At 39.6% G+C, this 12,545-nt stretch overlaps 1 protein-coding gene across 1 annotated transcript in view; it reads left to right on the top strand.

Annotated features, from left to right (window-relative positions):
- The window catches only part of TENM3 (teneurin transmembrane protein 3), a 116,803-nt gene extending 104,759 nt beyond the window's left edge, over positions 1-12,044 (top strand). Inside the window, exons 23-26 of the mRNA XM_010076639.1 lie at positions 1,186-1,482; positions 2,695-4,306; positions 6,957-7,087; positions 10,439-12,044. Coding sequence (XP_010074941.1) covers positions 1,186-1,482; positions 2,695-4,306; positions 6,957-7,087; positions 10,439-11,194 — 2,796 coding nt within the window. The 3' untranslated portion in view covers positions 11,195-12,044. The remainder of the gene's footprint in view (positions 1-1,185; positions 1,483-2,694; positions 4,307-6,956; positions 7,088-10,438) is intronic.
- Positions 12,045-12,545: the final 501 nt, after the last annotated feature.

Genomic DNA, 12,545 nt, shown 5'->3' with positions numbered 1-12,545 from the left:
CCAGGCTGAACAACCCCAACTCTCTCAGCCTGTCCTCATAGGGGAGGTGCTCCAGCCCTCTGACCATCTTTGTGGCTCTCCTCTGGACTCGCTCCAACAGGTCCAGGTCTTTTTTTATCTTGGGGGCCCCACATCTGAACACAGTACTCCAGGTATGGTCTCACGAGAGCAGAGTAGAGGGTGAGAATCACCCCCCTTGACCTGCTGCTAATGCTTCTTTTGATGCAGCCCAGGACACGGTTGGCTTTCTGGGCTGCAGGCACACACTGCTGGCTCATGTTCAGCTTCTCATCAGCCAATACCCCCAAGTCCCTCTCCTCAGAGCTGCTCTCAATCCATTCACCGCCCAGCCTGTATTTGTGCTTTGGGTTGCCCCAATCCACGGGCAGGACCTTGTACTTGGCCTTGTTGAACTTCGTGACATTTGCATTGGCCCACCTCTCAAACGTGTCAAGGTCCCTCTGGATGGCATCCCTTCCCTCCAGCGTGTTGACTGTACTAGATGTCATCAGCAAACTTGGCTGAGGGTGCACTTAATCCCACTGTCCATGTTGCCAACGAAGATGTTAAACAGTGGCTCTAAGGATTTCAGTCTCATAAATATATTGCAGCAGTGGATGGTATACAGAGTTAAACTTCCATTTGATCCAGAAGGGCAAAGCATATGTTCTAAAACCTGCTTAATCTTAATTTGAAGATTCAACATGCTTTTGAAGATCTTAATTTTGTATTTACTGTTTTGAAAAATACTGTGGAGGATTAGGATTAATTTCTGTTTTAGCGTGATTGTTACAAACTGGACAAGTGGTTGCTGGGAATACCATTGACAATAATTTGCTAGATGTACTTTGGACTGCCTATGAAAGAAGTAGTTTGTTGGCTGAAATGGCCCCGTTTATTACAGAAGTTTTCTGTGCACATCTTTCAGTATTTTCTTAAGAGTTGACTACTCATCAAGAAAGAACACATTGCAACAAATTCTGGGCCATCTCTTCATATAATGAGACCTCCTAAAGTAGATGCTAATATAGCACCTTACATTTATATCAAGAAGTTGCTAAAATAATTTACGTACAATTCAATCACCTTAAATTATATTTAAAGACTAGCTAGCTTTGTGGAAATAATAGGTGGCTAGGGTTTGAACAGCATGATTTATTGTGTCATTTTGTTTGCTTTAAAAAGGTTAATGGCAGAAACCTCCTTTCAGTTGACTTTGATCGAACCACAAAGACAGAAAAGATCTACGATGACCACCGTAAATTTCTGCTGAGGATTGCCTACGACACGTCAGGGCACCCCACCCTGTGGCTACCAAGCAGCAAGCTGATGGCTGTCAATGTTACCTATTCATCCACAGGTCAAATAGGCAGCATACAGCGAGGGACGACTAGTGAAAAAATAGAGTATGATGGACAGGGAAGGATAGTGTCTAGAGTGTTTGCTGATGGGAAAACGTGGAGTTACACATATTTGGAAAAGGTAAAGAACACTCAGATTTCAAAAAATTCTTTGAATGTGCTGAAATTCTGCAGCATCTGACTGCTGCATACAAAGCAAAAACAGGTAGCGGAAGCACATTTCAATTATCCTAAGTATCAACGTGTGATTCCTAGGGGAGTGTTTTATACAATAAATATGTCATCTCACAGTAGCTAATTGTTAGGAATTGATGTCTTTTTAAATTATTTAGGCCAATGACTAACAAGAAGCGTCTGTATTTACCTTTTATCTTAACACGTAAAATAAGGTACAGGGACTAGATGTCTGCAGTGTAATTCAGTTGAAAATAATTCGTTTGTAAATTCTTCTTCTTGTTGGGTTTTTTTCACTACCAAGAAAACCTCTTGTTTCTAAATAGTTACAGCTGTCAATTTGTACTTGCTGTAAGTTGTAGCATCAAAATAAATGATAGGCAAAAGATCAGGAATCTTCATTATCTGTAACGATTGCTGAATGATAGCTCTCCCTCTAGAAATATCTGTGAAAATCCCCCTTGTGAGATCTCATGCCTGTTATGCAAAAAGAGAATCCATTTCTTTCTGGGGTTTAAATGTATTTCTATCGAAGCTGTTGCTCAGCAAATCCTGTTTACTACTTATTGCAGGCATAATTTAATCAAGATCTATGATACATAATAGCCACACATCAGAAATATGTCAGAAGAATTCAGAGTAGCTCCTTTTGATATAAATAATCAAGCAATTGTTTTGCCTATGTCTTAAAAGCCTATAGAAGAAGAATGCCGTATTCAGGGATCTCAGGCTATTCAAATTCTTCAAAATCATCTCTAATTGTAGGGAAGAAACTGTATCTCCCATATGTTGTTCTCCTCATGAGTTAATGGCTCTAAGACAGTTTTACTTCTTCCCATATTAAACATGACTTATCTGAATCCATTGACAATCTGCTGTTTAGCTGTGAGTGCGTGATAAGAGAGTGATACAGTCATAACAAGTAGCAAATTATGAATGTGGAACTACTAATTACAGAACCCCTTACAATTAAGCATCCAAGTAAATTAGGCAGGGAGATGTTAACAACATGTAAGGTCAACGATAACTCAATTAAAGAGGAGATAATTTTCTCAAGTGAGAATGTCACATTTTTGTGAAGAAATAGTGTCGGTGTTGGTGGGAAGGGGGGGATACTCCACCATTTGTCACATGGTAAAAATCTGTTCTTAATTTTCAGTCAATGGTTCTTCTGCTTCATAGCCAACGGCAGTATATCTTCGAATATGATTTGTTGGATCGGCTTTCTGCTGTCACTATGCCCAGTGTTGCTCGTCATACCATGCAGACTATCCGCTCCATTGGCTATTACCGGAATATATACAACCCCCCAGAAAGTAATGCTTCTGTTATAATGGACTACAATGAAGAAGGGCAGCTCCTTCAAACTGCTTTCCTGGGGACAAGCCGAAGAGTATTATTCAAGTACAGACGGCAGACCAAACTCTCAGAAATTTTATATGATAGTACAAGAGTTAGTTTTACTTATGATGAGACAGCAGGAGTCCTGAAAACAGTAAACCTCCAAAGCGATGGTTTTATCTGCACCATTAGATACAGGCAAATTGGCCCATTGATTGACAGACAGATTTTCCGCTTTAGCGAAGATGGAATGGTAAATGCCCGATTTGACTACAGCTATGACAATAGCTTCAGAGTGACTAGCATGCAAGGTGTCATCAATGAAACACCACTGCCTATTGATCTCTACCAGTTTGATGATATCTCTGGCAAAGTTGAACAATTTGGAAAATTTGGAGTTATATATTATGATATTAACCAGATCATTTCGACAGCAGTAATGACCTACACAAAACACTTTGATGCACATGGCCGCATCAAGGAAATCCAGTATGAAATATTTCGGTCGTTAATGTATTGGATTACAATTCAGTATGATAACATGGGACGAGTGACAAAAAGAGAAATTAAGATCGGGCCATTTGCCAACACCACGAAATATGCTTATGAATATGATGTAGATGGTCAGCTCCAGACAGTTTATCTGAATGAAAAAATAATGTGGCGATACAACTATGACCTGAATGGCAACCTCCACTTGCTCAACCCCAGTAGCAGCGCCCGTTTGACACCCCTTCGCTATGACCTGAGAGACAGAATAACTCGACTAGGTGATGTTCAGTACCGACTAGATGAAGATGGATTTCTGCGTCAGAGGGGTACTGAAATCTTTGAATATAGTTCAAAGGGCCTTCTTACTCGAGTTTATAGCAAAGGCAGTGGGTGGACAGTCATTTACCGTTATGATGGGCTTGGACGACGAGTTTCCAGTAAAACTAGCCTTGGACAGCATCTCCAGTTTTTTTACGCGGACCTTACTTATCCAACCAGGATAACTCATGTATATAACCACTCAAGTTCTGAAATCACATCTCTTTACTATGATCTGCAAGGACACCTTTTTGCTATGGAAATTAGCAGTGGAGATGAGTTTTACATTGCATCAGACAATACAGGAACACCACTGGCTGTTTTCAGTAGCAATGGTCTTATGCTTAAACAAATTCAATACACTGCTTATGGAGAGATCTATTTCGACTCTAACCTTGACTTCCAGCTGGTAATAGGATTCCATGGAGGCTTATATGACCCACTGACCAAGCTAGTCCATTTTGGAGAAAGAGATTATGACATACTGGCGGGCCGGTGGACAACACCTGATATTGAAATCTGGAAGAGAATTGGGAAGGATCCAGCTCCTTTTAATTTGTACATGTTTAGAAATAACAACCCAGCCAGTAAAATACACGATGTGAAGGATTATATCACAGGTAAAATAATGTTACTTAATTGCAAGACTGCCTCCAATTTGCTCAAAAATTTACCCTTCTGTGTTCTGATAATTTGGAATCTGTCTCAGTTACAGGCTGAGGATAGTGTCTGGGGAAGGTTAGTAAAGAAATTCTCAGGGAAGATAATTGTTCAGATAAGTACTTGGTGTTCAGAACCAGATCAACAAAGTGATTTTAGGTTGGGGGGTTCTGGACCTATAGATATCTATAAGATAGACTGGAATTCACAATTTTGGTGAGGTACCTGAATATGTTCTATTTGGAAAAATTCTTTATGAGGAAGCATTAAGTGTTTAACAGTGAGGATAATTACAGCAGACACATTTATCAGGAACAGTGAAACAGGAAATGGGAGATCTTGAAAGTATCTCATCTAGCTTTAGACATTGATTTAGGTACCCGCATAAAGAGATTAAGAGCCACAGGCCATTATTAGCTGTCAGGTTTAGGTAACTAAACCTAAACCTTGTGCCGTACACAGTCCTTATGGTGCTTAATATTGGACTGTTGACCCAAAAATCTAATTCACAGCATCTCAGTATACAGAGGGGTTGGGGTTTCCAAAGTACATTTTGGAATGCCTGCGTAATACGTCTCTTCCTTTGCCACTGACTGAACAAGGTGCTTCAGCTAGAGATCTCAGTGCACTGGTAAAGAGGAGCCCTAGGTTCTCCTTCCAATATTGTTACAAATTACCCAGTGCTCTTATAATGAAAAAAAGACTCCTTGGGCAATTACAAGAGTAAGAATCCCTCCAAAGCATTCATGAGAATCTCCTTACATGTGGATTACAGTCAAGCTTCTTCATGCCTCTGGGCTACTGAGCAGTAAAAAGTGCATATTCATGGACCAAAAAGACCAAAGACAAAAGAGAAGTGAGACTGTAAGATAGAAAGGCAAAGAGGGGTCTTTCTGTGACCGATTTAACTCATTAACATGGCAGAAAATATTCACTGGACGTTGTCTTATGTTTGCCAGGGTAGGTTTTTGCAAGGCTACTAATGTAATTTGGCTAAGAAAGAGTTCAATAAGCTCTAAGGACAGCACAAAATAACCAACACAGAGCCACGAGCAGGGAAGGAGGAGTAGGATATAGAAAAAAAGAGTATGAATTTCTCTTCTGGCAACAAAAAGCTGCTATTGTGCCACTTCATATATAACTGAGTTCTTAGGGAACCTGTATGCTTTTTGTGGGTCTAGAGTTAGTTATGTGTAGTGTTTTCTATTATTCTACATACCAAAAAGAGATCTGTGCCTGACTACGGGTGAGGCTCAGCCCTGCTTACATAGGAGTTGTGAGAGTATCCCTCAGAAAAGCATCCTGGGAATCAAATGGGTTTACATTAACTTAACATACAGCAGCTATTAACAGGGTTGCTAATGGGCTGCCTGGGAGCAAAGACAGTAGCAGACCTTTGAATCTGTCCTCTTTTAGCAGCATGTGCTATAGAGGATGCAGTTGCAATCACATTCTTTGTGGCACTGAAAATTATGCACTTAGTTCAAAAATTGCCGTCAAAATACAGTTTTAGTTCTTTTCTTAACATCTTTGGTGTATGGAGTACATAGACACACACTCCTTATATAAGGTTGTCATTACAATGATAATCTGGCTGACTGGCAGTTTTAAATGAGAGCCTCATGAGCCTTATCATTTATCTGGAAGTTAGAAATTATTTTAAGGTCAATATTTCTTATTCTTTTAACATTAGGAAAAATTGGGTTCCTTGTTCCACTTACCAGGGTTTTTGTAAATGATACCAACCAAACTTGGTAAGGAGCACTGTGCCAACTTCTGCTAAGCTTAGTATTTGCAAAAGATAGGGTAGAAGGACAGAAACAAGGCACATCACCCATTCTTGCACAACAATTGTTAACTAATTAATTGTTGGCATCCCTGGTTTATTTTTAACAGAACATAAAATGTATCATAAATAATGTTATCTAATGCTAATTTAGTATCCTGTCTGCTTACTGATGCAACAGTAATACATTCATTAGCTTTTAATTTCATTGGTCCAAGGAGAGATTTCTCGTGAATCAACATGAAAATATCTGCCAAATCATTTAAAAGGTAATTGACCATATAGGTGTTATTTCAGAGGTAGTCTGAAGACATTACAATAACACATACATAAGAAAAGGACAGAATGTGCTCTGCAGTACCTTTTATTTTTGCTTTCTTTTAAAGTATTGATGATGAAGGTGCAACATAGAGCGTGTTCAGCCTGACCATGAAATCCTAGTTAGTTTAGGCTATATTAGAAGGAAATCTCACTTTAATTGTGCTCCTATAGTTGTTCTGGATATCACTGAGGCCTTCAGAATTGCTGAAACCTGCAAAGCTTTCAAATGAGCATAGTGCAACTCTTACATAGAACAGAAGTGTTCTTGTAAGTTTAGAACTTAAGTTTTCTGCACAGGCTTGCTATTCTAGCTGTAACACAAATCTAAATCTATCCATATCAAAGTGAAGATTGTTGAATAATTTTCATGTTACAGAAGGAAATCAACTATGCCAAAAACTATTCCATGTTAAAATGGTATGACTGCAAAATATAGAACAATTCAAGTATTTTTCTCTTTTTTTTTTCTTTTTTTTTTTTTTTTTTTAATAATTCTCTTTCAGATGTTAACAGCTGGCTAGTGACATTCGGCTTCCATCTGCACAATGCCATACCTGGTTTCCCTGTTCCGAAATTTGATTTAACAGAACCTTCTTATGAACTTGTGAAGAGCCAGCAATGGGAAGACGTACCAGTAAGAAACAAAACTAAACATATAATGGAACAAGACAGAATGTTCCCTTCTATTCAGATGTTATATAGGCATGAATAATCAAAAGGGTTACTTGCTAAGTTATATCTGAACAGGACTTTTCAAACCTCTGATTTTTATCTAGTAAGAAACTACAGATGGTGGGGTTTTTTACAGATTTGCTAAGTTAGATACCATTTTAAATAAGCTTTTGTTTGCTTTCAGCAACAATAAAATGCAGAAAGACAATAATCAATAAAAAGAAGTTTTAAGACCTTTTAAAGATGTCTAAGTTTCGTAGCAGAAACTACAGAGATTAGATTTGTACTAACACTCTGCCTGAAGGCAGAAACTGAACACCATAGTAAAAAAGAGACTGTGAAATAAACAGAAGAACAGGTGATATAAATTATGCATACCAGGCACCACTACAATTTTACTTCTCTTTAATATTAACCATGTTTTATATGTAAAGATAAAATATTGAAAATGAAATTACCTGAGGTAAAACCCATTATGTTACATAAAACCAAAACTCCAGGTGCTTATGAAGTTCTTTGGGAGGAAAAAAATGAACTTCAGTCCTGAAAACCTCCTGCAGTTTTGAATTATGGAAGAAATAAATGTGGAAGTTGAAATCTAAATCTACTATTTAAGAAAATTACATTTATAAATCAAACTTACTCAAAGATCAAAGACCTATGCCCTCAAAAATCCTACAGTTCTCAGTGAAGAAGGAAGTGTTTAGAGACAGTAAAATGGGTGATCCCATTTGTGAGCAGTCAAAACCAGATCTCTTTTTAGAAGAATCATGATAGAGAACTTTATGAGATTAAAAGAGAATAAGATCTTGAAGAACCTTACAACCTTATAATTAGACAAAAAAATCATTAGAAGGGTGTCCCAGCAGAAGGGAGCATATGGAAGCTAATTTTGCATGCATGAAGTGACCCTTTATATATATATTTTTAATAGCTGGGGACTGAGTAACAGGGAAAGACCTTAGAGCACTGCATGAGAACAGTGTCTCCCATGAAGAGCAGAAGCAGTGAAGGAGGAGCACTGCAAGTATGCCAGACAAGGGGTTTGTATCAGGAGATAAGAGACCTGTCATCAGGCATGGCTGTGAGGAACTATCAGAGGTTGTTTATTTAGATCTCAAATGCAGTTATCTACTAACACCAGCAAAGGTGCATCAGGAAAAGAACCACTCTGGTCAAAGAGATGAGAGTAGACAGGTAGCTGTCAAAAATCTTCAGGAAAGAGCTCAACAAGGTGAGGAGTGCCAGGGGCATGTGACATGACAGAGAGAAAGAGAGAAGTGGGAAGAAAACAAAGATTCAAAATTCTCAGATAGGAAGAAGCTGTGACTAGATACTCACTGTTGAACAAGCAAATGCAACCAGGAGCCAGAAGTAAACACACAAGCCACTTAGTATTTTGAAACATTCTTGAGTGAGCTTTACCAAACTCTGAGGATTCAGGTTAAAAGTAAACAAACTTTGTCATTGTGAAATTGCTATTGCATCTTGCTGCTCTCTCTGATGAATGTGCTGTCTAGAATATATTTTTATGCTCAGTAGCTTTCATGTAGGATTTACAACAGCTGAAAACCATACTTGTTAGCAAGTGCAGACAGGAATCTGCCACATTCAAGAAGAGCTGAGAGTCCAAGTCAATTCAAAATTCCTTCAGAAACTGTCCCTTCCAGAAAGCTGCCCTCATGGCAGAGCAGAGAAGCCTTTGCAAACTTTTTGCCTGGCTTTGATTAGTAGCAAAGCTGAATTAAGGTTGTAGGAGTATGTTAATGATTCCTGCTTGGTCTCCCACCCAGAAATTTGGGAAAGTTAAACAGGCTTTTGTTTAATTTGTCAGCAATGAATCAAGTGGGCTAAACAGTATTTTACTGAAGGGAGAAGGGGTCAATCAGAAGATAAACTGGATCAGCTACAGAAACTAAGTACTCCTTTTTAAAAGTGCAGCCAAAGCTATTTAAATCTTTCTCTTCTGTATCCTGCCAAGACAACTGCTAGGGCAGCTGTCTGCTCCCCACCTCTGTCAATACTAGCTCATTCACAGATTTTAGCTGTTGAGGGTTAGACAGTAAGATGTGCCTATTCTGCACAGTTGTAAGATCTCACCCCAGCCACAGCTGACCCCATAATGTGAACTGCCCCACTGCCTAGCTGTGACAGCTAACCATTGCTGCTCGCTGCTCCTGCTCTTCTAGCTAACCACAGCAGTTCTGCTGGCAGCTCCTATTCCCCAGCTATTCTCTCTCTTTACCAAGAGTGCATCTGGGCATACTGGCCAACACATAGCTGTTAACAGTCAAGCAGACTTTTTAAACAGATTCTCCTACCCTAGCTTTTCCATCTTCTGCTTTTGCACTTCACAATTGCACCTGTTTCCTCTTCTTTATAGGACACCTACCTTTTCAACAAGAACACCCCAGATATAAAACATTAAATACCAAGCAAGCATATTTTAGACTTGCCCATTGCTTCTCTTCATTCATTGCCTCTTCTCTTTGCTAGCTGTCACCAAAGCACTCGGCTGTGTTGAGGACTGCACCCCTCTGGAGTTCTGGAGGAGAAGCTGCTCATCTATTTTAGGCAGCATGCTTATACTTGCAATGAAATGGAACCTCACATAACTGAATTGGCTACAGCCTTTTCACACATCCTCTTTTATCATTTCTCTGCAAGTATTTGCAAGAAAGGGCCTCAATCCCCATTATTCCACCCCTCTGCTCTGTACCATTTGCTTCCTTCTCTTTTACTGTAAAGGCCATTGTTACAGTTTGATTCCACTTCTTCAGCAGGCTGAGGGGTTATGAGAGCCTCTGTGTAGTTTGGTCTCAGACTGCAACTACCTGAGAGCCTCTTACCTCCTGACTCTGCGTAAAGTCCTTGTTCCTGTTCTGAAGTGCAGCTTTGGGACCTGCAAAAATCTCCTCAATTTGGATGGACCCATGGTAGACAGGAATCATAGGCGAACAGGCTCAGAGGATGAGATGACACTAGTGAGACAGCTCTTTTAGCCATATTAAGTGTTAGTATTGCAAAAGTCTGTCCTTGTACAGCCCAATAAGTAGCCTCTGAAGTTAAATCATATCTTTATGCATGCGCAGGTTCTCAGGGAGACAAAGAGAAAAAAGCACTGAACATTATCAAACAAAATAGTCTTGTAACTCAGCAGAACAAGCCGTATGTAGATTTAATTAACTCCTTGGCACTGTCAGTTGTAGCATATCCTGTTGTCGTCCACGGGCAGCACACCAAGAAAGCCTGGCTGTTTGGCATCTAGAGGGCTGCAGATGGCTGGTAAAACTTCTGTCTGTCTTGTTTACAGCCGATTTCTGGAGTGCAACAACAAGTGGCGAGACAAGCAAAGGCTTTCCTTTCCCTGGGAAAGATGGCAGAAGTGCAGGTCAGCAGACGGAAATCCAGCGGAGAGAAGTCATGGCTGTGGTTTGCTACAGTGAAGTCTTTGATTGGGAAAGGGGTGATGCTTGCTGTCAATCAAGGCAAAGTGCAAACAAATGTGCTCAACATTGCGAATGAGGACTGCATAAAAGTGGCAGCAGTTCTGAACAACGCCTACTACCTAGAAAACTTGCATTTCACTGTTGAGGGAAAGGACACACACTATTTTATCAAGACCACCTCCCCTGAGAGTGACCTTGGGACGCTGAGGCTGACGAGTGGGCGGAAGGCCCTGGAGAATGGCATCAACGTCACTGTTTCCCAGTCCACCACTGTGGTAAACGGCAGGACTCGTAGGTTTGCTGATGTTGAAATGCAATACGGTGCTTTAGCACTTCACGTCCGCTATGGCATGACACTTGATGAGGAAAAGGCCCGAATACTGGAGCAAGCCAGACAAAGAGCGCTTTCCAGTGCCTGGGCCAGAGAACAACAGAGAGTAAGAGATGGAGAGGAAGGCGCCAGGTTGTGGACAGAGGGAGAAAAGAGGCAATTGCTAAGTGCTGGAAAGGTACAAGGATATGATGGGTACTATGTACTCTCTGTGGAGCAATATCCGGAATTAGCAGACAGCGCTAACAATATACAGTTCCTCAGACAAAGTGAGATAGGAAAGAGGTAACACACTGGCTTAGCTCAGGCTGCCAAAGAGACTGTGTACCAGTGTCTTCTAAAAAGGAGACCAAACTGTTTTGCTGCGTTACTACTTGAGCCTAAGCTTACATCTTTGCTCAGATTTTTTCTGTAGCACAATCCGAACAGACTCTGTAATGAAAAGAGCGCCTTCCAGAAGAATGATACTGCTAATGACAAATTTTTTTTTCTCAATGACCTTAAAGGTGATCTGCTTTAAAGAATATGTTTACATATGCATATCGCTGCACTCAAGTTGGACTGAAAAGTATTTAAAAAAAAGGAAGAAAAAAGAAAATAAAAAGGCCTACAGATTTTGCAACAGGCTGTCTGTTCCTTTGGGGCACTGTATTTAATTAAGATACAGACCCATACAGTGTTTCCAAATATTACTGAATTGTTGACCTTTGCTTACAAGAAGTAGTCTCTCTCTTTCTCTCGCTCTTTTTTCACTCTCTTTCTCACTGCATAGGATGTGGTATATATCTGTTAATTTTAAAATGTCGGGCAGAAATTACTGTTTATAGACAACCCAACTGCTTTAAACTGTGCTGCTTTCTAAAAGGACATTGGCACAAGTGACTTAGGCTACCATGGGAATTTAATAACAGATTTTACAATGCTAACATGGTTTGCCTCGGGGGGGAAATGGCAAGTAGAATCCTTGTTGCAGATAAGCAAAGGAAACCCAGATTTTTTTTGTAAATTATGTGAGACAAGTTGTTTATGGATTTTTATATGAATTACAATTTACTGTACATCAAATATTAGTCTCAGAGGAGTTAATTTATGTAAAGTGTTTAAAAAAGTTTATACTTAAAAATAAAATGATAAAAACATGTGCTGTGTGTGATTTTTTTAAGGAAAAAGGAATTGCACCTTTTATGTTATAGCTGTACAGTATAAAGTATTATATTGTAGAGATATAACAGTGATGACTAATGTCCAAAAGTGTTAATATTTTTGTATTAGGTTTAAAGCTGTGCATCTATCACTCTGCTGATAGGGGACACTCCAAAGTGGCTGGCTGAATCAGACCACAACTCTCTCCCTTCCTGTACCTCTCCTGTCACCCAGACCAGCGCCACTTCATCAGTCATTGTTAGAAGGCACAGTAACCAAATAAGTCTCATTTACTATGATGGAAGACTTTAATAGGTTGGGTTTTCCTTGTCTTTTTCCAGCCCTAACGTAATAAGTGGACATTTATTCATACCAGGTGGGGTTTCTGTTGTTTTTTGTTTTTTTTTAGAAGCTTTGTTTCACAATGGAGAGAATAGTGTCTCAGGTGCTTGGCAAATTGTATGTAGAAGAAGAAGAAATTATGTAGTTTCATCCAG

This window comes from Pterocles gutturalis, unplaced genomic scaffold (genome assembly GCF_000699245.1).
Source record: "Pterocles gutturalis isolate BGI_N339 unplaced genomic scaffold, ASM69924v1 scaffold42548, whole genome shotgun sequence".
Taxonomy (NCBI): domain Eukaryota; kingdom Metazoa; phylum Chordata; class Aves; order Pterocliformes; family Pteroclidae; genus Pterocles; species Pterocles gutturalis.
Note: the sequence above shows the minus strand (reverse complement) of the source record. Positions and strands in the feature narration are given on the sequence as shown.